This window comes from Pocillopora damicornis, chromosome 11 (assembly GCF_964200805.1).
Source record: "Pocillopora damicornis chromosome 11, jaPocDami1.2, whole genome shotgun sequence".
In the NCBI taxonomy this organism is placed as follows: domain Eukaryota; kingdom Metazoa; phylum Cnidaria; class Anthozoa; order Scleractinia; family Pocilloporidae; genus Pocillopora; species Pocillopora damicornis.
Genome location: NC_142680.1, coordinates 9729864 through 9756501, shown reverse-complemented (window position 1 = coordinate 9756501; position 26638 = coordinate 9729864). Strand labels below are relative to the sequence as shown.

The 26638-nt window shown below is 38.4% G+C and overlaps 2 protein-coding genes and 2 pseudogenes across 2 annotated transcripts; 1 reads left to right on the top strand and 3 right to left on the bottom strand.

Annotated features, from left to right (window-relative positions):
* Positions 1 to 8855: 8855 nt before the first annotated feature.
* On the bottom strand, positions 8856 to 9728 carry LOC149037387 (uncharacterized). The gene has a single exon (XM_089188444.1). The coding sequence runs from the start codon at positions 9726 to 9728 to the stop codon at positions 8856 to 8858; it is 873 nt and encodes a 290-aa protein (XP_089044570.1).
* Positions 9729 to 10479: 751 nt separating this feature from the next.
* Positions 10480 to 11131, bottom strand: LOC149037386 (uncharacterized; annotated as a pseudogene).
* Positions 11132 to 11133: 2 nt separating this feature from the next.
* On the bottom strand, positions 11134 to 13236 carry LOC149037385 (uncharacterized; annotated as a pseudogene).
* A 3925-nt stretch (positions 13237 to 17161) lies between these two features.
* LOC149037384 (uncharacterized) lies at positions 17162 to 24832 on the top strand. Its single transcript, XM_089188443.1, has 7 exons — positions 17162 to 17501; positions 18199 to 18317; positions 19766 to 19968; positions 20511 to 20581; positions 21222 to 21360; positions 22154 to 22329; positions 23091 to 24832. The coding sequence occupies exons 1-7, from the start codon at positions 17162 to 17164 to the stop codon at positions 24830 to 24832; spliced, it is 2790 nt and encodes a 929-aa protein (XP_089044569.1).
* The last annotated feature ends 1806 nt before the right edge of the window (positions 24833 to 26638 follow it).

Genomic DNA, 26638 nt, shown 5'->3' with positions numbered 1-26638 from the left:
TGAAAGAAAAATTATTGCTTTGTTGTTGTTTTCTTTTTTCAGAACTGATATAAAGCTGAGGTAGCCGGCCATCATCCTCTCTTCACTGCACAAACCCAGTAAAATCTCAGTATTGATTTGAGAGTGGATTTTGTTCATAGTTTTCCGCTGAAGCATACGTAATAAACATACTTCATAGAGTCCACGCATATTTTCAAAATACTCACGTTGTTTTCGGCTCATTGAAGCAGAATTATCAAAATATACATCAAACTCAGGTTGAAGCCTGGTCGAGGCCGTTTTCATCTTAATTCCATCGTCTCTGCATCCAACGACACCACAATTTTGGAGATGATGCAGCGAAAGAGAATTATTGCTAAAATTTCCGTGCAAGTGTCGTAAAGATCCAATTTTATTGATACTGTAACACGAAAACTGAAGAAAGCCATAATCCTTGATTTATTCCATCGTTTCTTTTCTAATGATTCGCAAGTTACTTCCCGGTCTGAACAGCTGGTTAAGTAGTTTCAAGTAAAGCGCTTAGATATGGAATTTCCCTTTGAGTGTTTAACTCGATAGCTCACGAGCGAGCGCAGCGAATGAGTGAGATGTCGAGTTGATCACGAGAAGAAAAATTCCATATCTACAAGCAACCATGTATTATTTTGTTTATCATATAAACACAATAGCCCTCTACTGAGAAGAAAAACTGACTTCATTAATGAATGAAAATAAATGAATCGACAATCCCCGAGTAACAATCGTGAAGTGCAGTGGCGCTAACTCTAAAGATGGAAAAATGCTTTGAATCATGATTACAAAAACAACAATGGTCGTAATTTTGAATTAACAAAATTCTCATTTATTGACTTTCTCCTCACCGAAAGAAGAAGTCTTTTAGATAAACTGCCAAAATCGACCTGTGATAAATCTTCAAGTTGTCGATTTTCATTCTCAGCTGAGAGAAATACTAACACCAAAGCCACTGAATATGTAACTTTCGGTTTTTCTTTCAGTGTATTGATTTCCTTCCCCTTCTAAGAAAGTTACAACCACACAGTCTGTCAGCGATACTGATTTTTTTAGTGTTTTAGCCGCCACAATTCGAGAAAGCTCCGACAAACAACTTGTATTGATAATCGTGAAGGCTTTGCTGTTCATTCATCAACCTGACCTGGTGGCGCCAAAGGCGAGTGATGTGTCAGCAGCTGATTGGCTATATCAACACACGTGAAAAAATACGTGTAGTTACGGCTTTTCTCAGAGCCGGACATCCCTGTATAACATCGCAGTTTATGTGATAAATATGTTTATTGAATATGCAGTTAAGTAGAAACTTTGGACAAAAACTAACATCACCATCATGCAATCATGACTTTCTTAATAGTGTACTGAAAGAAGCGACGGCAATGGCCTGGAAGCTTTGCTGAGTTTTTGTTCAGACTTAAAGAAAAAATTAATGTTGTCAATTTTATTTTTTCCTTTTCCAAGATAGTAATAAGATTGATGCTTGAATATTGCAAGCCCATCTTTCTAATTATCCATTTTCTGAAATAAAAAGGTTTTAAAAGGAGGAAAAGGATCAAATGATTCACCGGCAGCAATAATTTTAATAATCTTATTGCATTATATATCTGAATTCAATTTAATGTTTAGTTTTGTTTTTCATGTTTACTGCAACTTGAATAACATTCAAAGATATCTCTAACAATTTCGCAACATTCTCTTAATCGCTTAAACGCAGAAACTTCTTTGAAGGTAACCCTCGTCATTCTGATTCGCCTGACTTCCGCACTTGGCAACGTACTGATTGCTTTTGTTATAAATAAATGAGAAGAGAGGATACATATTTTCAAATACTGAATGCATCAATGTGCCGAATCATTTTCCTTTTCCCTGTTATGCTAGTTTTAAATTCAACCAAAAAAAATTTAAAAAATGGATCAGATAATCGTTAGCAATTGAAGTTCCTGAGGTACTGTTTACTTGGAAATCATTGATTGGGCTCAAAATCTGGATACAGTCTGTATGGATTGGCACTCGGAATGAACAATCTTTAAAGGAAATCAAAAGAATCCATACGGAGCAGCTTAATCTTACAAAGCCATGACCATTTCATGTCTTTACTTTGAAAAAGCTTCTCTCTGGATAATTTTCATGTCTCAAAGTCTTTCCTGGCTAAAAACGTGTGAGCCATGAAAGAGACAAATGTGGGTTTCCTAACGCCTAAGGCCTTGAAATGAGTTGTTTACTGTGTGTCGTGGACGTTTTGCGAATTGCAACCCGTTGCGTTTAAACACTTCAGAGAACAAATAATCGCCCCTGCCCTTTTGAACACAACGTAAGAAAAGCAATGAAGAGAAAAAAAAAAAAGGAAAAAAGGTCAAACAAACATTGACTTTTGATTGATTACTAGAACGCTTAAGATTAGTCAATCTTGCATCCTATGGAGGAAAACATATCTTCATGAGAAATCATGGCCAGCTTACTGACACCCGTACTCTGATGCAGAAACTCACGATTTAGAAAGAACATGTTTTCCGAATTTACTTGCAATGAAAAACGCTAAAATGTCTTCTAGACAGTCTAACAAAAGTAAAACACGATGATCTCTCATTTAATTCTTAAGTGCAATATTTCCTTTCATTTGAAACCTTTTAGTAATCAAATCTGTTTGTGGAAGATAGGCGAATACTGGCTTCGTTCTGTTTTTACGTATTTGAGGTCGGACGCGAGACTAGCCTCGGTCCATAAAACGAAAAACCGGACGAAATTGGGTTTTATTGGGCGACATGCACTTTACGCAGGGTAAATAAAAATTTGCAGTTATGGCCACATAAACTTAAAAAATATATCATAAACAGGTAATTTTGAACTGCAGAATAAAAGAGAAATTATTCGGCACATTATTCTCAGCTTATTTGAAGTGATTTATTGGAATGTGATCACTACAGGTAATAGACTAACAGTAAAAAAAAAAATTATAATAACTTGAGGACAAAAAAATTGCAGCAGAAATTGAAATGAGTTTTTCAGTTGTTTGCATCTGTTCCAAAAAGCATTTTTGTTTACAGTGGAAATAATTGCAAACAAGACGATCTAAGATCGTAAGTCGGGCTACAGGTAGACGCGCTGTTACAAGTGTTGACCATTCACGGTGCGCAGTGGTTCTAAAAGAAATACGGAGGTACCATGGTCCTGGTTTGTGGGCGTAACGTAAAATTTGTTCACCTCAGAGAGGCACCAATTCTACAACAACACACTGTCACATACTTCTGCTGCAATACCCTGACAGGTATCACAGAGGCTGCTGCTTTAGACCTTTTGAGGCTGAACAGCCCAAGAGGTACAAACCCGCCCTTTTTAACCTCTAAAAGCTACGATGAGCACCTCAGTCCCTTTCTAACAAAGCGTCGTCAGAACGGGTCAATTTTTCTGTTTGTTCAAGCGTGAAATATTCAACTTTGTCTAGACAAACTGTCGCGTTTCATCATTTACAATTATGGAAAATCCGTACTGCCAAGCACCGACTTTAATTTGAACGCGTGATAAGGCTATACAAACGACATTAAACAGGATTTGGCGGAAAATAAATGTTTGTTCTCTCCTGCTACAATGCTATAAATTTCATTTCCTGATGACTGTTCATTATTATCATCTACCATCACAGGATAGTTAAGGATAATGGATTGCAAGCATGCCTGATTGATTGGAATTCTATGCTCATTTAAAGGGTCTTCAGTTTCTTCATTATTATCGTTTGAGTCATTTAAGTCATTAATTTGATTTTGGAATGAGGATTTTTCCTGATTTACTGGTATTGAATCTTCAGTGTCTTCTACACAATCATCTGTAACTGAATTTTTTTACATGGGCGCATATATACATGACCTCTGAATTGTAACTTTCTTTTGAGTTTTAACAGGATTATACCAGATCTCTCAGGAGGAGGCAAGCTCGACTGGTGTATCTTCAACAAACATGTTGTTTATCATAGCTTGAAAAGGAACTTTACCTTGTTTAACTTTTGAGTTACATGTGTTACAAATATACTCCTTACCATCAAATGAAGTCTGAATGCTAAAATAGTGTTGATTGGAGTATTTAGTACTTAAGAAGTTTTTAACTGATTTCTTATACAGCATTCTATTGCATACACAGCATACATAATAAGGACCTCTCTGATTTTCTCTTTGAATTCTTTAATGCAGACATCAATAGTTGGGATTGTCTCACTCTCATGCTGTTGTCTAACTTTGTATTTGATTTTATTTTTTAGAACCTATCTGCTGCAGTCTTTTCTTTTTTGGAGCAGGTTTCATGTTGTCTTAATTACATGTTTGTCTGTGCTTTTCCATGATGTGTTTGATTTGATGAAGGTCCATATTAGATGTGCACGACAAAAATTGCATTTCATAGTGAACAATATCTGTTATAAGTTTCTTTGTAACAATGTTAGAAATAGCTTGTACTCATGGTGGTATACCACTTATTTTTATTTGTTGTATTGCAGGTTCACAAGTATCTTCATAGGTCAATAAGGAGAACATGTACTTTGCTCTGACTGTTTGTTGAAAAATACAAGTAATACAGTAACTTGCAAGCCACAATAAGAAACCTGTATTTCCTCTGTAGTTGTTGAAAATTAAGTTTTCCAACTTGTTTTTTGTATTGTTTAAACTAGTGGATAACATCCCATAGCTTTGAGCTTTAAGTTGAACTGATATCTCAACTCCACAAATATCAAGACTCGTGTATAAATCTGCCATTTTTAGACACCTGTTGATGCCCATGTTATGATATAATTTATTTCCTTGGTCAGCTATGCAACAAAGGGTTCTGGAATTCCAATAACTACAAGACTTTGCCACTGATTAATACATTGCATAAAGCCCCACAGCAGAACATTGTTTGCAGGAGCAGTTGTGTTCTTCTCTCAAATTGTTCACTCTAGTTACTTCATATGTACTAATCTGCACTCTTCTAAGTTCATAATTGTCACTGAAGGAGTGTATAATAGTCTGGAAACACTGTACTAAGCCCTGAATAGATGGTACTTCTAATAGTACACATGTACCTGAGGAATGGCTTCTACCATATTCGTCTCTTGCACGAGAGTCAAATATCTTATAACTCCCATTATCAGTATGATAGATACTGACACGGATACATTCTATTGCCAGTATAAATGAAGAGTAATTTTGTGATAGGAGTGATTCAAAAGCCCTGTCTCTAGATATACTGTACTGATATCCCTCAATTATTGAATTACAATGATGTAGATTACCAGTGTAGCTTTCACTATTAATTAAGTTGGTAGTTTTCCTCAGGCAATGCAATCATTGACGGTAATTCAGTTTGCATTAAATACACTTGCCCTGTACATTGTGACAGTGTTGAATATAATTGATTACCCATCTCCAAAATTTGTACCAGGTCACCACAGGTATGTATTCCTTTTATCTTATAATAAATCAAAGCAATCAAACTCATAGCAAACACGTTGTTTTCCAGCATTTTCACCAAAGTACATAATATCACCTTGACTATAAGGTGCCTTGATTGTTAGAGTAGGATCAATACCATATATAGGAGGCCCAGGATTTGTTTCAATGTCATTACACAGATTCAGTGTAGCACAATGACCTCTGTGGCTCGCATTCTTGTACACGCTTAATAATGTATTACAGCTATACAAAGATAGATATTTGCCCAAAGACTCTCGACAACTCGACGATTTTCGATTCAGTGTTGACCGTGTAGAATGCCATTTTTTTCTCATCTTTTGTACAAACTTGATACTGTCATTATTGCTCCTTGTTCTAAGTCTGAATTTGACGTAGCGATACATTTTTGACGAGACAGGAATGTTTTTAAGAATTCGCCTGCACACTAACTTCTTTTATTTGCTTGTTTTTACGTGAGAACTTTTCTAGTTTCTTTACAGGTATTCTGCTAGGCTCACGATCGAATCGTCTTCGCACATGGAAATCACCATTGTTAATATTACAATGATTAACAAACATCGCATAACGAGAACTGAATTCTTTTGCATATTTTATTTCCTTTGCAACATCATTTTGTTGTATACACAACGCTGATTCGCCACACTTTTGTTCTATACATGGCGCTACATTGTCCAATACATCATCACATTCATTTGACACCACTTCGTTTGGTACCAAACAAACATTCCTGCTAATAGTGGTACCAGTTGCTGCGTTGACCAAGGTAAAAGTGTCTCTCCCCTGGGACTGAATGATAACATGCTTAGCCGGGTGAAATTGCTCGCTCGCTCGATAAGACATAAGAATTTTGGGTAATTCCTTTTCCCATGATTTGCCTTCCGATATTGCAGCGCGAAAATTTTTTTAAGGTACCGATGAAATCGCTCTAATTTTCCATTGCTTCTAGCAAAATACGGCGAAGCGCGAGTATGCTTAATACCGCACGTTTTCAGAAAGTTTTCAAATTCTGCGCTTACAAATTGTTTACCATTGTCAGAAACCAACTCTTCTGGAAAACCAAATCTGGCAAAAATATCTGTCAGAACTCGAATGACCTCACGAGAGGTGATTTGTCGCAGTATGTGCGCCTCCGGATATGACGAATAATAATCGATGTATGTCAAAATAAATTTCCCGTTTACTGGACCAACGATATCTACTGCGCCCTTTACCCAAGGACCACGAGGTAACGATGCGGGCAGGAGAGGCGTGTACTTGTTTAACGGTTGATTTAAAACACATGCACGACAATTTTTAATCATTGCCTCTGCTGCGCTGTCCATTCCAGGCCAAAAGAATCGTGACCTGAGAAACTGTTTAGTTTTGACAATTCCTGGTGCGTCTCATGCGAGAGCTTAAGAATTTTCTTTTGCAGTGACGAAGGAACAACAATTCGATTTCCTCTGAGAATAACTCCTTCATAAGCAGATAATTCATCCTTAACCGCTTTAAACGGTTTCAGTTTTTCGTCGCGCGACCACTTGCCATCTTGAATATGCTCGATTAATTTGGACAAAGTGTCATCTCTGCGTGTTTCGCGGCTCATTTCGGCAAGAGTGACAGCTTGCAGGTCTAACATGTTGGTGTCATAAACAACCCTAACATAATTCTCGCAAACAGTTCCGCTATCGGTGTAGTTTTCACACTTCGAAGGAAGTCGAGACAGTGAATCTGCAGTGTTGTCCTTTCCCGATACATGTTGTATATGGAAATTGTACTGATGCAATCTCCAGGCCAAACGTTGAATTCGTGGTGGCAGGACTTTGCTGGACTGCGGATCAAACATGCTGGACAGAGGATTGTTGTCAGTAAGTAGCGTAAAATTGATTCCGAACAAATAATTGTGCAGGCGTTCGACTGCCCATACGCATCCAAGCGCTTCGCGTTCGATTTGCGAATATCTTCGTTCGGTAGGCGTAAGTGATCGACTTATGTGGGCGATTGGTTTTCGCTCGCCGTTAGTTTGGTCTTGAAGCAGGATTGCTCCTAAACCTACTGGACTAGCATCGGTGATCAAATACGTAGGAGAGTTTAAGCGAAAACATGCGAGAACGGGCTCGCAAGACAACACTTCCTTAAGGGCTTCGAGTGCCTCTTTTTGCTCCTTTTCCCACGAAAATTTTACTTCGCTCCGAATTAACTTTCGCAAAGGTTCCACGATGTTCGCGTAATTCGGTATGAATTTGGAAACATAACCGCACGTTCCAAGAAATGACCTAAGATCTGATACATTCTTTGGCGGTGGTGTAGCTTTTATTGCTTTGCACTTTTTCGGATCCGGCTTAATACCATCGGCAGATACTACATGGCCTAACACCGAAATCTTGGTAACGCCGAATTCACACTTGCTTTGATTTAGCCTTAAGTTGTTCGCACGACATCTCTCGAAAACTTTACGGAGCCGGTTAATGAGTTCTTCCATTGTCACAGCGTGCACGATGACATCGTCGATAGAGATTTTAACTCCGTCGATTCCGAACAAAATTTGTTCCATCATCTTTTGGAAAGCTTCGCTTGCATCACTAAGACCGAAGGGAGTACGCTTAAACCTAAAACAACCACGAGGCGTGATGAAGGTAGTGATGTACCGCGACTCTTTAGCTAGCGTAAGCTGAAAAAAACCACTCTTCGCATCGATTTTTGCAAAATACTTCGAACCGTGCATAGCTTGTAAAGTGTCATCTACCTTAGGTAATAGGTGTCGTTCCCTAATTACAGCCTTATTTACTTCCCTGAGGTCACAACACACTCTTATTTCCCCCGATTTCTTTGGGACGATTACTAAGTTAGAGACCCATGGGCTGGCCTCTGTGACCTCCTCAATGATGTTATTTTCGACCATCTTGTCTAGCTCGTTGTTAACTGCTTCAATTTGGCTAAATGGTATACGCCTTGATCGTTGACTAACAGGTTTGACGCTAGAGTCAATAGAAATTTTGTGCTCAAAGCTGGCCACTTTACCTATCCCATGAAATATTTCGTCAAATTCACGTAGTAAAGAATCTAATTCACTATTTTCACTAGTCTTAGGAAAACTTGGCTTGTCTTGAACGAGGTTTACACTAATTATCTCTAAATTGAAACTTGAATCCCTCCCAAGGAGTGACTCTGAATGCCCTTGTATAACATATACATTTACTCTTATTTCTTTCTTTCCTACTTTGATAGTGGCAGTAAAATAGCCTTTGCAATTTAATGGATCTTTCTGTCCATAATCAATAAATCGCTTTTTGCTTGGTCTGAGTTCATGAGACTTAAATTTAGCATTGTACAATTGTGACGAGATAATATTGTACTTACATCCGGTGTCTACTATCATGCGGATCTTTTGTCCGTCCATTTTCACTTGGACTGAACTGTCCTCATTGTTCATTGAGAATACAGGCTCATTCTCGTCCGTTCTTTCCTCACAAAACCATTCTGCCGCTTTGAGGTTTCGAACTTTCCTGTCCGTCTTCTTGGGGTTCTTTCGTGACTTTTTCCTTGTTTCCGGTTTGCTTTCTGATCTTGCTTGCTTGATTTGCAGACCCGGGCAAGATGACCCACTTTCTTGCAGGAATTGCATCTCGAGTTGATCGCACCGCATTCGTTAGGACTGTGACCATCCAATCCGCCACATCTGTAACAGATGAACCTTTTTTCGTCCGCTCCATCGGTAGGCTTTTTGGCGTTGACTTTGTCGACTGGTATGGGGTCTTCCTTGGTGCCCTTTGTAATCATGCTGGCATCTTTCCTTGACGATTCTTCGCTCCTGGCCACTTTCATCGTTTTCGTCAGGTCCAGATCGTCTTGAGTCAGTAACTTTTGTCGAAGGCTTTTCGACGCGCACTTTTCAACGATCTGGTTCCTTATCATCTCTTCTTCGAGTGTGCCAAACTCGCACGATTTCGCAAGTTCTCTGAGTGCTGCAAGGTAGCTATCTATCGGCTCGTCTGGCCTCTGTTCCCTGGATCGGAACTTGTACCTTTCAGACACCACGTTTCGTTTTGGCGCAAAGTAGTTTTGAAGAGCTAGTTTCGCATCTTCAAGTTTTTTATGTTTGCCAGGCAGGGTTCTGAAGATCCTTTGCACAGCGGGCCGTGCAGGCAGGAAGGTCGCTCGCTGGACTTTGTCGTCCTTGTCGGAGAGCTCGGAAGCCACTGAGTATATATCAAAGGAACTCACCCAGTGCTGCCATTCGCAATACAAGTCGGCTGCGTCGATGTTGAACGGCTGTGGCGTAGAAAGTCCCGTCCGTTCCATCTAGCTCAAGGAGTACGTTATTGGCTTTTAATCCTCGTCGCCAGTATGTTGTGTCGTCTAGACTCAGTCAAGTTACTCCTTTCATTGCTATTGCTCAACTGAATTTTATTAAAGAATCAACAAGCTATATTCACAATACAATACTAGGAATCAGTAATACTACTTTTACATAGGAATGTACTTTTACAATCATGTACCGATCGTGTCTTACAGGATAAAGCGTGATTATAGTAACGCTTAGGTAACGCAATACACTACATCAACAATATGAGAATGAAAGATACGCACAAAAGCGACAAAACTAATGGAACAAATGGAAAAATAACAGCTAATAATGTACTCTGTTTGAGCAAAATCATAACGAATGTGAGCTTAAAAATCACGATAGAGGTCACATAAATATAACAAAAAGACTCACTAAAGCCAGTTGAAAACTTTTACAGGGTTGAATTATATAATCATTTGTTATCCAAAAATAGGTGTCATTTCGTCACTAGCAGTTTCCATGGAAACGCTTTCATAGGATTATTCAGACGCATTTTTTAGCTTAGGGCTCAAATAATTTGAAAACTAACTCGGTGACCCCGTGATTTTTCTTAGTGATTGCTTTTGGCACTTGAATAGGAAAATACGCAAAGATTTTTAAAAAAGTTCTACGGAGCGGAATTTCAGAAAATTTTGGAAAAGGCAATTTTCACGCATCACAAATGTCCTTCCGTAGAGTTTCCTAGTTTTTTTCTGACGATTCCTTTCAACGTTGACAATTGCGTGTGCTCTCGACTAGTCCTCTCTTACCAAACCTTGTGTACAGTTTGTGAAGGTCATCGTAAGAGAGACCACTGTCAGCGATGCTTTGTGCCATTGATCTTTTAATTGGTCCGGTGTCGGTTACGTTGAACAAGTTGTCACTGAGAAGAAGTTCGAGGCGTTGATCTAGGTAGAGCATGTTTGCCACTGCGTGGGGAGCACTGATGACACTCGAATTCTCAACGATGTTTTTCCTGGAGAGGCTTAATGACAATTCAAAAAAAGTATTTCTTCAGCGCCCTGACATCTTCTAAAGCATCATAGGCGTCAAATTGTTCCTTGAACAAATGGTTATAAATGCTGCTTTGGTTTGGTTTGCAGTATCCACCAGAATCGAGCTCCAGTGCTTTGTGTTTGTTTTTAATCAGTTTTTTCATTAGATGTGGACTATCCGCATAGTAGACATTCATGTCAGTAATACCATCCTTGAAGTTTTTATCACTATTTCTTAGGAGAATAGGGACATCGAACGTTGCAGAATTATGACCAATTAAAACAATTATTTGATTTTCATGTCGCTCAGAAGACTTGATTTTAGTTATAAAAGTCGGGAAGTCACGAAGTGCTTCCTCTATGGCTATACTTTCGACAGGAATGTTTCCTTGGCACAATGTCCAATATTGGTTTGTGCCACCCCACATGGTACTCAAAAATCATTCCTTTCACTAACTCCATAAAAACAAGTTTTGCGGTTCTTAGAACCAATGGTGCCATTAAGACTTTCATTTCTCTGTGAATTAGCACATGGGGTCAGTTAATTCACGACAGTGTCAGTAGATTATTTGTCCAGAACGTCACTTAAGGCTTTTTTTAGGGAATCTCCAGAGAGATTTTTGCCATTTGGCAAGTCTGTGTGTTTGTAGGCAACAGGATTTTGCTTGAAACCACACCATGAAACATTACAACAAGTATGCTCCCCAAAGGCATGGGGAATAATGTTTTTGAGACCTTGCTTTAAAGATTCAGGATCTCCCACATTTTGGCTGCCACAAAAACTGAAGCACTTGGTGATGTAATTAACTGAGCAATTTGATCCTTTGAAGTGGTCTCTAAGACTGTATAGTCTAGTATTAAGGGATCTCTTGGCATGAACAACATCAGACCATTTCTCAACACCATAAGGGACTTTGTTCTTTGCCTGCAAGGGTTGTTGAGTCATCATCCCCTACATAAATTGAAAATTTGACTCCAGATTGAGGAGCTTTTCTCTACAGTCCACAGACAACATCCCTTTCCATTTATTTATTATGATGATCCATTGTGATTTTTTCGACAATCATCCTTTTTTTCTTTCCCAGTTAATTTGTTATGGCTACATACTCAACACATCTTGCATCTTGTGGAGTAACTCACAACTTTTCCAGTAGCAAGACCCACAGCAGTCCCATGACCAGTTGCAGAGTTGTGTCCCCTTCCCCTTTTTTGCCAACCCATATCATGAGACACAGCTACTCCAGAGAAATGGTCTGCAGATAGACCAGAAGATTTCTCAGCAATTTTTTTTTTCTAAATTTAAATTAAATTTACAGCTATCTGTAGCAACCATCTCTTGAGCATTTCCAACCTCTCTTTCTCTTCTTTTAAACAGGTTATGATTCATTGTTGGTACATTCCTTGTAGAGAGCAAATTATTTAGGTGGGTATTCCCTATGCCAGCATGTAGGGATCCCAATACTGCCCTTGTGTTGATATTGCTAACAAGATGACCATGGCTTCCAGCTCTGTGTTGAGCAGAGGATTTTACTTCATTTAGGTGACCACGGAAGCTGCACTTTTAATGCTGAAGATACTACTGAGACCACTTTGTTTTTCTTCCACAATGTTTACAAGGGATAATGGACCTGTGGGTGCAATAAATGGCCTAGCGATTAAAGTCATTTATTTATGCATAGATTGAAGCAAATGGTTAGAGGAAAGCAAACACATTATTGTACTCTGAAATTTGACCAGCAAGAGTTGTCATATTTGAGCCTGTCTAAATGCCTATATTCAATAGCTGAAAAAAGTTTCCTGCACTGTGTTAAACAATACTTGTAATATTTTAAAATATTTTATTTTACCTAAAAATTATTTTACCCACCTTATGGTTGGGAACTTATCGTCACTTACACAACAATACCAGAGACAAACGTTTTAATATTCTCATATGAGATTTATAAAAAGATCTATTATTTTTACTGACTTATTTTGTTTTTTGTGTTTTCTAAGACTCCTACAGGAACTTACCTCTTTTGCAGCTTGAGCAAGATTTCAACTCATTTCGAAGAACTGGAAGTTCAATCAGTCTTGTACCACAAATATCAACCACATCTTTGGTGTGCTGTAACGATAAAATTTTTGCTTAGCTATTTGATTTCGGGTATTTGATTATCAAGAATCAAAAGAAGAAAAGGAAGGAAGAAAACGTAACAAATCCCAGTCGAACCAGCCGAAATGCAACAGCGATGAAACACACATAACTTACCCGTTGTGACCTCGTTTTTATTTTCCTTGGAGATTCGCAGTCTTTTTCTTCTTCAGGCAGATTTTCTTTCACTTGAGTTCACTCTTTTTTTGCCGTCGCGAGATTTCGTATCGATTGGATTTTTCGTTTCGATGCGAAGCAACCTTTATGCCGCCTGTATACAGGTTCTATCTCCAATTGAGAAATTGTCAGATGGAGTGGATTCTTAAATCTACCATTTGATGACAAAGACTCCATTATGGCAGATAAGGGATTCATAGTTTAGGATTTGTTGCCTTTGGGAGTCAGTTTAAATTTGCCACCCTTCCTTGGAGCATCTTCTCAGATGGCTGTAGAAGATGTGGTAAAAACACAGGGAATTGCAAGTTTACCTGCAACCTGCCTTTAACAAGATTAAGAATTTTCACATCTGGGACAGAGTTGTTCTACTACATCATATGGGAATTGTAAACCAGATGTGGGCAGTGTGTGAATTCTGTTGTAATGCACAACCTAACATTGTATCAATGTGAATATCACAGGCATGAATGAATTACTTAACCCATAAATTGTCTACAAATCTCTTCTCTCCCTAGATTGTAAGGGGCTACAAATTGGGCATTAAGATAAAGACAACATTTTCCCCTCTGTTCTGACTATTTATTGTTAGGTTTGCCTCATAGTTGAGCGACTTCTTTTCTGTCTGTAAAGACCATGTTGTCTATGTTGTGTTTAAATTATCTTTGGTGCAAAATGTGTAAACCAGTTTGGTTTTAATTTTCCTTTGTATTCTTTAGCATACTTTGAAACAAAGGAGATTAAGTTTTCTTTCTTTAAAGCTGACAAAGGTTTCGGGAATACTGGTGTGTATATATATATATATATATATATATATATTTATATAATAAGCTCAGTTATGCACGCATTCTGATTGGTTCTCACTTATGATCTATTGGAGGACAGACGTATAGATGACGTCATCGATAAAACTTTTTTTAATTCTTTATTATATAAAACAAATAGATTCCAAGTTGCCATGCATCTGTTCAGTAATAGATTACAGAGGAGGTCAAAATGTGGTAAGAACATCAGTGACACACTCGGCTGCGCCTCGTGTGCCACTTTTTTGTTCTTACCACATTTTGACGTCATCTGTGATCTATTACTGAACAGATGCACAGAAACTTGGAATCTATTTGTTGAATATATATTGATATAGCTCTTTGGCATTACAAAGCTTTGCTATTGCTATTGTGCATTCTCACTAGTTTATCTAGTTCAAGTCCTCTGGCATGGCTTGGATGATACCACAATTGTGGAATCATTCGGGTTAACTTAATGCTTACACCTCCTCCCTCGGACAGAAGTCACAAAATACTCTAGGAAGATGCATGAGATATTTAAGGAGCAAAAATTCGTTTTTTATTGGTGTGCCTTTCCTAGTTTTGGGAAGGAAAGTGTTCAATTGCCAGCATGGCATAGATAGAACAGCTGGAGAGAAAAGGAAACGAAAAGATGAAGAAGAAGTACTGTATATAATAATTTCTTTTTATCCTCAACCTTTCTGTTACTGTCAACTATGGCTTGCTAATTCAAAAGGTCAAATACATGAATGGGTCATATGACATTGATCTCAGAATACTTTTATGACAAATGTGATAACAGTTCAATCTTGGCTAAATTGAAGATGGTTTAGAAGTTAACAATTATAAGAACTTTTCACTAACATATGCTGCTGATAAAGGAGAAAATATATGCAATTCTGCATTTTTTGCTTTCTATCAAGCAATCATATGTTGGCTCCTTATCACGCTATGACACTTCCGTTTTGTCACATTCCAAAAAATAACTTGAGAAATACACTGTCACTCATCTTATAATGTTATATTTACCTATTACAGAAGGCCAGAAACAAAGATTTTGTTTTCAAGAAAATAAGATTTCTTGTCCTAGACACAAGGAAGTTTGACTGCACAGATAAAAATGCGAGAAATTTTATTTTTTTCAGAGAACAAGGTAATTCTACCCATGTATAAACAGAACAAATCCGGTTTAATAAATCAGATATGTGGCATGACTCCTTTTCTTCCATCCCCACTCAAAACAAGCAAACACACCTATGGAGGTTCCAGTCTGGTCTGCAAATGAAAAGGAGGAAGGTGATCACTGCAAAATTGAGCATTGGGTTTCTTTTTTATAACATATTGATTATTGTATACTGATATCAAGAAATTAAGGTCGCAAGTAGCAGCCAGCTGAGTTATAGCTTGAGTTTTATCAAGTCCATTACTTTGCTAAATTTAGAGTAACCTTGTCTTGAGAGAGGGAAATTGAGGAGCTGTAATATACTTATCATCAATTAGGGACCACAAAGAAAAATTTATTTATAGAGACTTTTGAAGGAGAGGTGTAAGACTTTTGACAAGCTGACAGACATATAGATAAACTTTACTGCTAAATGGGTTACGATATAAAGTGCTCGGTATTCGGATCAGCTCTGGCTCAACTTAAACTTTGGTTTAGCTTCAAGTTTAATCCTTTGTGGTTTCCTTTCTCTGTGTTTATTTTTCAAGTTATGTTACACAGAAGAACACAAAAATGACAAGGAGTGCTTTTGAATATTAAGAGGTTGGAATAAGCAAGAAACCAAAACTGAATTTTAAACAGTACAAAGTTAATTTGATCTTCCAATGTTATTTAATTTTAACCATTAATAGAATTTGCTATTTAAATTTATCCCCTCCATTTTTCTGGATATTGTGAGCAAAAACGAACAATTATCACAAAATGCATGGTATACAATGGTTTGATTCACCAATGTGGCAAAGGCCTTTGACTGTCTATCCATAAGAAGGGAAATAATTTGTAAAATGTAAGACATTCTGCATCTTGAGTATATACTTATTCATCCATGTGAAATTAAAGGTTACTTGAAATAAATGTGAAAGATTTATAGGATTTTCAGACCCCTGATAACAATTACTGATGTGCTGATTTGTTGTACTTAAAGGTTATGATTTTAGCGGAAATAGTGGAAGAAACTTTGGACCTGGAATTTTGTTGCAAATGTCTGTTTAAGTCAATTTATGTCAGTTAAAAACTCTCCTGTTTCAAGATTACATGATTGCCACACCAGAACCTTTTGTATTCTATATTGGGCACCATGTTATGATTATGGTTTCAATAATAAAAGGTGCTGACCTGGGAACTTTGCAAAATATCTCTACATACAAAGAAATAGATTGTGGTTATGTACTCCAAATAGCAGGTCACATCAGTCTTCTGTAAAGGAAGTAGCAGAAATTTCCATGGTGGTTTTGGTGGATGGAGAGAAACATCCACCAAAACCACTTTATTCTATGTGTTATGAGTTATGATAATCATTATGAACGTTTCGTCGGTCAACAATTGTGCACCGTAAAAAATAATTAGCCAGAGCACTAACTGTCAATTAGTGGTATAAACCTTTTGTCTCCCTGAACATCTAACAGTGGCTATAGATAAAATTAAAAAAATATATTGTTGATGGTTTTGGTCAAAGTTTTGGTCAAAGTTTTGGTGGATGTTCCCTAATGACATCCACCAAAACTACGTAACATCTGGGCACCTTTTAAATACGTGAAATATCTGCATAAAATTGCTTAAAATGTTTTATAATACTACAATCGAACAATAAATTAATACTTACCATTTCTTGAGTAAAAAGTTTTGACGCAATTTCCCAAACAAATAATACACTTAGGTCGTCGGAATACTGAAGTCGGCACGCTGTCGTAGCTTCGTAATTTTCACTTAGTATAACAAGTCATGAGTTGTCCATCATTCCATCTCGGTCCCTCTCGACCAATCCAATGCTGGAAAGAAAGTTGCGCCTTCATTACGTATCTGCGGTATTCCCCATTGCACGTGACTGAGCCTTGTAGAAAGACCTGAGGGTAAATCGAGAATCGGTCGCCCGACTAATATTTTTTGACCCTTTACGGTGGCTAATTTACGTTTTCAACCCAGTTGTTAACACTAAATTACCTGCTGTACTCTCCCACCGACGCAGCACCACAGTTTCTTTAGAAACTTACTCCTAATATTCAGTAAGCAGGCTTAAAAGTCAATCGGCTTTTGAAGGTGCTGTCATAGGAAGAAATCCATCACTATTTACTTACTAGGAAATAGCTTCTTAGTATTTATGGAGGATCGAAAAGACAATCCACCGGAAGAAAATGCCAAACTCGACACAAATGGAATGTGTAGGGGGAGATCTTCGATTCTCCATGTAGAAAAAGATGATAACACCAATTCTGGGCTTCGGTCTACGCAATCAGAACAGTATACAGGAGATGTTTCTTCCGATTTAGTAGAGCTCAGCAGTGATGATGAAGTTCAAATCAATGTGAAAAGAAAATCATCCGAGAAAAATCTGCAAGCAGATGATCAATGTTCTTCTGGAAGGACTAGTCCGGAAGATGAAACATGTTCGATTTGTCTCTCGGAATATGAGAACAAAGCACACCTTGATAAGTGCTGTCGTATCCTTTTAACGAGTGAAGTATGAGTTTAGATGCGTGAATGAGCTTGAGGTATAGATTCGATGAAAATAAACTGCTTTCTATGAAATCCAGTAGCAAAGTGTAACAATCACCCAGTTTCATGAGGGTTTGATTTGTGCAAATTAGACATTTACCCTCCTTGTATGTGTTGGGTAAACTGTACAATGATATTGCTTTCATGGAATTTACGTGGGTTGAGGGGTCGGGTGTTTCATTTTGTGTATCCTTTTTTTATATTACTATATTTTTTACTCGTTTCTCCTGCAGTTTAAAACTAATAAAAACCCCCCCTTTCATCTCAAAGTCAGGTCAGGCATGATTCAGATTTTTGTATTCCCATCCCTTCATGGTATAATTCAAATGTTTGCGACGTCTGCCTTTAACAGAGAACCTATGCAAGTTGGACACCTATTCCAAGGTAACCCTTTAACCCCCAAGAGTGACCAGCTTCTAATTTCTCATTACAATATCACCCCTGAATCAAACATTAAGGTCACAAGAATCCATGATCAAGGGAATGATCACTTACTAAAAAAGCTCTTGATTGTTAAAAAAATTCTCCTTGTCAGCACCTCAGGAATTGTAAAGAGAACAGTATGGAGAATGTGCTTACTGATCTTTAGGGTGTAATGGGTTAATGCTATAAAACAATGTTGAACCTTAACCTATCTTGCAGATGCTTTTTGTTACTTCTGTATTTTACAATGGTCAGAAATAGTCAGGACCTGTCCCCTGTGCAAATCGAGCTTTACATCAATTATTCACAGTGTCAAATCTATGGACAATTACCAGCAGGTAATCATGATGTACACTTTGAAATTTAACCTTATAACCCAATACCTGAACCTCCAATAATACCTGAGTTTGAGTTCCCTGATGTAACAAGTTAAAAGCCAAATTTGCCCCACTTTGGTCTAGAGCTAAAGTGCATAGCTCAAGGACCATGAATGGAAAGGTATAAAATGACGAACAGTTGTAACTGCCATTTTGAACTGCCCTTAAAAAAACCCTGTAGGCCAAAAGTAGGCTGAAAGTCGGCCAGAAGTTGGCCAACAGTCAGCTGAGTATTTTCCTACAGGCTTTTGTCTGATCACTCAGTCGAGAGAAATCTTGAGAAGGACTGGTGTCAGTGATGGTGACTTACACTTTGGCAACCTTTGTAAAAGACATCAATCCTATTCTTGAATAGCCTCTTCTGAACAATCAGACTACGCGATCAGAAGACAAACTGTATCAGTGAGATATCTGAATAAAAGGGAGAACGTTTCCAAAGAAACTATGGTGCTGCATTGGTGGGAGAGTATAACAGGATAATTTAGTATTATCAACTGAGTTGATAACGTAATTTGGCCACCATAAAGAGTTTCATATCTGAAGTTTCAAGCATTAGCCCTTTGTCAGAGCATAGATCAAGGGCTAACACTTGGAATGTCAACTTTGAAACATGTTATGGTGGCTAATTTAGGTTATCAACTCAGTTGATAATGATAAATTACCTAGAACCAGTAAGATGTTATTGTACTTTTGTTGTATATCAGTTTGGTTTAAAAGAATGATCTCAGGTACTCAGACTACAGCCAGCATCAAACTTAGTCGACACAGTGTTTAAACAGATTTTTTTTTTAATGAGAAGAATAACACTTTTGTTTGCACCACGCTATAAATCATTTACAAAAGTAGTCCCTTAAAGTTCATGTAAGCAAGATACAACTTTTTTTGGGGGGGTAGGGAAGGGGCTGATTAGTTTCACTTGAAAAGGACAGAAGGGTTGAAAAGATCAATGTGTCAATTTTGTTGTGGACTGTACCTGAAGAAAATCAAAAGCAAAACAGGCAAATTCAAAATTTTTGAATGTTTGATCATCAGCATATTTGATTCAAATTATGAGTAATCAGAGGAGTGCATAGAAAAAGCCATGAGGGAGACACAGTAAGGCAATGTTATCTCATAAAATGCAACTTTTGCCTTACAATGAAAATGTCCTTTCATTTTGAAAGTAAAGGTAAAGCTACTTAAAGATTACAAGGATGTACCTGCACTCTTGAATTATTTCCAATTGACACATCTCTGAATTTCATTCTGCAATTGGGAACTTCAAGAGGCAGTGTTCATCTTTCAATTTCCAACTGTCTTTTCCAGGTATTTTGATTACAATTATCATGCCATGCACAGAAAAGTAACAACCACAGAAGGGTGTTCTGTAGGTTTAAGCCATTTCAAATAACTCTTTCTTTTGGTCTCAGCATTTTCTCTCCAAAAGTGATGGGAGAGGTTTCCGCTACAGAACAATACTAACTGAACGACACAGACAACAGCAGCAACAGCAGATGCAGAGTCAACGACACCAGTGGAATGAGACTAGCATCAGGGGGCAGCTAGCTAGACGACGGGCGACTCGTGCCGCAGCACAAAGAGATAGAAATACACGGAGTTTTGAAAGGAGAAGGTACTCTCTTGTATCTGTTTACATGTGCAGGCCTGTACCTAGATGTGGAATTGATACACACTAAAGACTAAGCTTTGAGTCAAGATAATGGCTTTTCCCTCCTCTTCCTCCCCCCCCCCCACCCCTTAGGGGTCATCAAAGAGTAATTTCTCCTTGCAGTACCACTACATGGTCAAGCCTTAGTGTATTTGTGCATGCAAATGCATGTAGAGAATGAAAAAAGATGAAATAAATACACACATTTTAGTGTAAAGTACTACTCATGTAGGATATTGATCAAATGAAGCCTTTAAGTGCTACTGTGGTTCTTTCTTTATTCACTCCGAGCTTTCGCCGTTCTACGGCATCATCAGGGAGTAACATGTAATTTTTTTCTTATGGCATGTAGGTAACTGCATGCACTGGAAGCTTGTGCAACCACAATTTACATGCACCTTATGCTCATGGGGTCCTGCAGTACATGTGGGCGTTGCTGTATATTAGAATTTTCTCAAATACACACCAGTACAATGAATTAAGTGTTATACTTTTGTTCAACACAGGACCATATACAGAAATAACTTACGGGTGCAAAGAGTTACTCAGACAGGACCTCCAAAGCAGAGAGATATTTGTAAGTTTTGAGATTATCACACAATATAAGGCTTGATGTTATTTTTATTTCCAAGTTTTGGATACAATATTCACAAACGATAGGGTAAGGGATAGGATATTAAAACAAGGACATCTATTTATGACTAAATAAAGTCAATACAATATCAAGTTCTTAACTTGTATTCATTATCTGAATATTTTAGTCATATATACTAAAACAGGGGAAATTGTTGAAGACACACTCTGATTGACAACTTAAACTCCAAATATCCCTCACTATTGACCTCTGAACGACACATGCGTCTGAAAATACTGTAATCGCTGCAGGAATAAATTGGTTAAATTCATATTGGTTTGCTCAGTATATTATATCATTGTTTTAGTCAACACTTAAACAATTATACACCTCTGTGTCGGTGGCTGGTGGTAGATATTTAGTTTGCCTCTTTTGCTTGGTGAATATCCACGTGAATAGTTGTTAATATCAGATATCAGTTACGACAGGTCTGTGGGGAGGGGGGTAAGGGGTTCATGGGGGAAGAAAGTCTAGGGGGTAACATTGCATTTTAGGGTAAAAAGAAATACTATTGGTTTCTTCATGCTACAAGACGATGTAACATGTTCGTGGTTGAGACTAAACTTGTTTTTGTTTCTCTTAGCACTAGAATTTTTACGTTCTAATCCTGCTTGCACCCACCGACTGGTTCGATGGCTTGCAAGAGATTTAAGGGCGTTGTTGAATGACGAGGAGAGTCGTGCTAGTTCTGTTCTTGAGAATATTTGGCCTCTGATCAACAAGTAAGTCATGTTTAGATGTGAGGTACTCTATGATTGTGGTGTAAGGAATGCCGTCTGTATCAGAATTACTTCTTGTAATTTAGAGAAATTTTCAACTGAATATCGGAAGTACATGTAATCCGAGATTGTATTGGTTTTGCTTTACTTCGCTCTGTTATTGGTCCAGAAAACTCGTGCCACTCTCTCAATTAACCAATGAAATGTAAAACTAAAACAAATCACGACTCGGTCGCCTGCGTTTTCCCGCGCTTTAGTCAGTTTGGTTGTTTTTACTTATACTGTAGGTCTCATTGGCTCTTAGAAGTATTTTCCTTTCTTCTGATTGGACATTGTCCTTACTTTGGTTCGAAAAGAGCTCTTTGACGCTTACTACGGCGCATAGAGAACTTATACCCCCTTAGTCAAAACAACTAAACAACTCAGTTTAAGAATTAAACCTTTCTTTTTTTTTCCCACTGAAACGAGCTTGAAGCCAAAACTTTCATATAGATAAAGGGGGTAACTTTGTAAGTTTGTAAAGAAACTGTGGTGCTGCGTGGTGCTGCGTGGTGCTGGGTGGTGCTACGTGTGCAGCGTGGTGCTGCGTGGTGCTACGTGGGTGGGTCAACTGAGTTTAAAAAGTAAATTGGCCAACGTAAAGAGTGTGAAAGCTATCGTTTCGAGCGTTAGCCATTCGTCAGAGCGAACGTAGAAGGGCTTACGCTCGAAACGTTATCAACTCAGTTGATGAGACCAAATTACCCTTTCATGTAGATAGGCTGAGTTTTTTAAATCTATACGATTACATTTTCAGGGTTGAGCTTGGTTCTGAAGAGTTTTCTAGCCAGCTGCATCCTTTCTTAGGTGACAAAACAGAACACTTTATCTACGAGTTTCTAAGCTTTGCTCGTTCGCCATTTTTTGAGATCACTGATTATGATGAGCATGCGCAGTACAGCTGGCCGAGTGAGTCAGAGCAGGAACCCAGAGGTACTTCACTAAAACATTTTCACAAACATTTTTTATGTCATGCCATACAGCCAATCAGAATTCAGGGAGTTAAATCCGTTGTAAATGCAACGTTATTAGACCTAACATTCCCTTGTTCGCTTTGTGGATTGTGTTGGCCAATGAGTTTACGTTGGCTTGGTGTATAATATTAAAACAACGGTTTTTTCGGAGGATAATCCAAGGTATAACTCTCCGAAGCGTTGCATGACTAGTGTTTCCATAAAAATCGTGTACTTAGTCGCCAAGCATTCGATTTGAAGCAAGACTGAAGGTGACCATGCTGTGATAGAGACCAGCAAATAGTTTGCATGATAACAAAGACCAACTAAGTAATTTACATGTGAGAAGCTGTAAACGTTTGTATCAAATCAAGGTCAATCTTAGCTTCACTCCTATTCAAAGGCTTGGCAACCAAGCAGGCAACTGTAAAATGGATTATACACGCTTAAATGAGAAAAGAGGAGAGTAGTATAAGGAAAATAGTTAGGAATGTTTACATTGGACTTCCGTGGTGTAACGCTCTAAACCTCTCGTTAAGGTAGAATTCTCAAAACTACTCAATGCTGACACGAAATAATATTATTAGAAATTGTTAGTGCTTACAACGCGAAATTGTTCTAAACAGTTCGGCCGTGCAATGACAGCTTCAAATCCTCAACTTGGTTGGGGAAAAATGTTAAAAAAATCAAGAAGGGTAAAGGGAGAACTTGAATCAGTTAAAGAAAAAATAATTTTTAGAGGCATTAACACAATATTAATGTCTAACGGTCCCCTTTTTACATCAGGCTGTCATACACCTGTTCCAGGCCCCTCTGGCGAAACTCTGTCGCGAACACACTTGAACAGAGATTCTCCAGCGTTGCAAACTGCAAACAACACGTGGTGTCCAAGCTCATCACCAGGCATATCCGGACTAAATGGTGGAGCTGGTTTGAAAAGGTCTGCGACCATCTCTTCGTCGAACTCATCAGTTAGTCCGGTACTCGACATTCCAAGGCAATTTGCACGAAGGAAGGAAGGGTCTGGATCGCCGTCAAAATCTGGATTACAACTGCTGTCTAAAGGAAAGGGAGTTTTTCAAGGAGATAAACGTTCGCGAAGTCACTCATCAAAATCTAGCGAAAGACGGCGGAGAGATGATATTCAACGCTTATCCCCGTCAAGAAAGTCTGGTAAGCACAGTCAAGAAAAGACAAGAAAGTCCCCTTTAAGTCCATCCCAGACTCACTGCAAACGTAAAACGCGCGACGAGAACATTGACAGGAGACGAACAAAGGTGTATGGTCAATCTAGTTCAAGATCGGAGTCTTCCTCTCGAAACTCCAGATCACGGCACTCACGATCACCGAAATCACGGACAAGGGACTCACGATCACGAGAATCACGATCAAGATTAATGTCTAACGATCCCCTTTCTACATCAGGCTGTCATACACCTGTTCCAGGCCCCTCTGGCGAAACTCTGTCGCGAACACACTTGAACAGAGATTCTCCAGCGTTGCAAACTGCAGACAACACGTGGTGTCCAAGCTCATCACCAGGCATATCCGGACTAAATGGTGGAGCTGGTTTGAAAAGGTCTGCGACCATCTCTTCGTCGAACTCATCAGTTAGTCCGGTACTCGACATTCCAAGGCAATTTGCACGAAGGAAGGAAGGGTCTGGATCGCCGTCAAAATCTGGATTACAACTGCTGTCTAAAGGAAAGGGAGTTTTTCAAGGAGATAAACGTTCGCGAAGTCACTCATCAAAATCTAGCAAGGGACGGTGGAGGGATGATATTCAACGCTTATCCCCGTCAAGAAAATCTGGTAAGCACAGTCAAGAAAAGACAAGAAAGTCCCCTTTAAGTCCATCCCAGACTCACTGCAAACGTAAAACGCGCGACGAGAAAATTGACAGGAGACGAACAAAGGAGTATGGTCAATCTAGTTCAAGATCGGAGTCTTCCTCTCGAAACTCCAGATCACGGCACTCACGATCACCGAAATCACGGACAAGGGACTCACGATCACGAGAATCACGATCAAGATTAATGTTTAGCGGTCCCCTTTCTACATCAGGCAGGCATACACCTGTTCCAGGCCCCTCTGGCGAAACTCTGTCGCCAACAGACTGGAACAGAGATTCTCCGGTGTGCCAAACTGTAAACAACGAGTGGTCTTCAAGCTCATCACCAGGCATATCCGGACTAAATGGTGGAGCTGGTTTGAAAAGGACTGTGAACATCTCTTCATCAAACTCATCAGTTACTCCGCTAACAACTTTAGTCGACATTGTACCCACGATAAATTATCAAGCGTCCAATGCGTCATGCGACTCTATAGGGCGTAGTAAAAGAAAGAGATCTTCCAACGAAACTGTTGTAGAGAAGACACAAGTGGAAGCGGAGAAGAACCATCAATACCATCATGATCATGGTAATTCACACAAACACAAACATAGAAGAATAGAGTCTAGCGAGAAACGTGACAGTGGCTAACTTTGTGGAGATACTACTCATGTTGATAATGGTTTAGGCCCGTCTTATGCTATGGATACTTCTATTATTTCTTCAGAATCAGAATTTAATTTTTTTTTTTCATGTATCTTAGTACAACAAGTAATAACATGATTTCTCTTGCAATTTGGTGTAATAAGCACTTCTTCTTTCCTAACGGGCGCGTGCAATTTTGTTGACTTTGAAAAGGTTACTAGTGCTTATAGACACCAAATTGCACTCGAAATCATGTTATTACCAAAACGAACAAATGATAAATCAACAGGATACCCATAATTTAGTAAGCTTTGTGTTAGAAAAGCTTAGAGTTTTCCTTCTCTTAACTTTCGTTTCCTTCTACAGATTAATATGAACGCTTTGTTATTACCCCGTTGCCCCCTAACAGTAACTACCCAAGCAATCCTCAGATACTCACTTATCTTGCTAAGATAGGTGTTACAATGGTTTGATTGCCAGTAAGCCCAACTGGTAGCTTGTTAATGTATTTACATTCGGTGGACTAAACTGTAAGTGATAGTGGCAAAGAATGTAAATATTTTCCTACTGATATGTTAGCTCGTGGGCCGCTATGGCGTTAATTGAGTCTTTAGTTGTAAAGTAAAGCTATTTAAGTTTTGTCGTTTGTAATGTATTCATCTCACTTCTCGAACTTATCTAGTTTTACATTAAATTTTATCTTGTATGTAATTAAGCTGTTTTACCTCTAACCCCCAGAGGTTGGTGCGCCTGCATTTGGATGGGGAATACGTTCCCATTTTTCCCATTGGGTTTTGTGGGTTTTCGTATCAGGCGGCGGCACAGAAACGTTTAGCCCGAGAGATGATGACTAACTTCTTACTCTTCTGTGTAACTTTGTCGGAAGGCATTAAATACTTGAGCTCCTAGTTCGAGCTGCACAACCACTCTTGTGTATGGGTCGTGAGTTTAAATAGGAATACCTGTTAGCTTCATCACTAATATGTTCTTTTACTCTTGAAGCCAAGTATCTCACTCCACACACCCCCCATAAAAGATGAGAAAAAAATGATTGATTACTAGAACACTTAAGATTAGTCAATCTTGCATCCTATGGAGGAAAACATATCTTCATGAGAAATCATGGCCAGCTTACTGACACCCGTACTCTGATGCAGAAACTCACGATTTAGAAAGAACATGTTTTCCGAATTTACTTGCAATGAAAAACGCTAAAACGTCTTCTAGACAGTCTAGCAAAAGTAAAACACGATGATCTCTCACTTAATTCTTAAGTGCAATATTTCCTTTCATTTGAAACCTTTTATTAATCAAATTTGTTTGTGGAAGATAGGCGAATACTGGCTTCGTTCTGTTTTTACGTATTTGAGATCGGACGCGAGACTAGCCTCGGTCCATAAAACGAGAAACTTGGGTTTTATTGGGCGACATGCACTTTACGCAGGGTAAATAAAAATTTGCAGTTATGGCTACATAAACGTAAAAAATATATCATAAACAGGTAATTTTGAACTGCAGAATAAAAGAGAAATTATTCGGCACATTATTCTCAGCTGATTTGAAGTGATTTATTGGAATGTGATCACTACAGGTAAGAGACTAACAGTAAAAAAAAAAAAAAAAATTATAATAACTTGAGGACAAAAAAATTGCAGCAGAAATTGAAATGAGTTTTTCAGTTGTTTGCAACTGTTCCAAAAAGCATTTTTGTTTACAGTGGAAATAATTGCAAACAAGACGATCTAAGATCGTAAGTCGGGCTACAAGTAGACGCGCTGTTACAAGTGTTGATCATTCACAGTGCGCAGTGGT

Coding starts and splice junctions, on each gene's coding strand:
- LOC149037387 (XM_089188444.1), bottom strand. CDS start 9,728: ATGGAACGGACGGGACTTTCTACGCCACAGCCGTTCAACATCGACGCA.
- LOC149037384 (XM_089188443.1), top strand. CDS start 17,162: ATGGAGGATCGAAAAGACAATCCACCGGAAGAAAATGCCAAACTCGAC. Junction 19,969..20,510: donor CGGAGTTTTGAAAGGAGAAG/GTACTCTCTTGT, acceptor TGTTCAACACAG/GACCATATACAGAAATAACT. Junction 21,361..22,153: donor ATTTGGCCTCTGATCAACAA/GTAAGTCATGTT, acceptor TTACATTTTCAG/GGTTGAGCTTGGTTCTGAAG.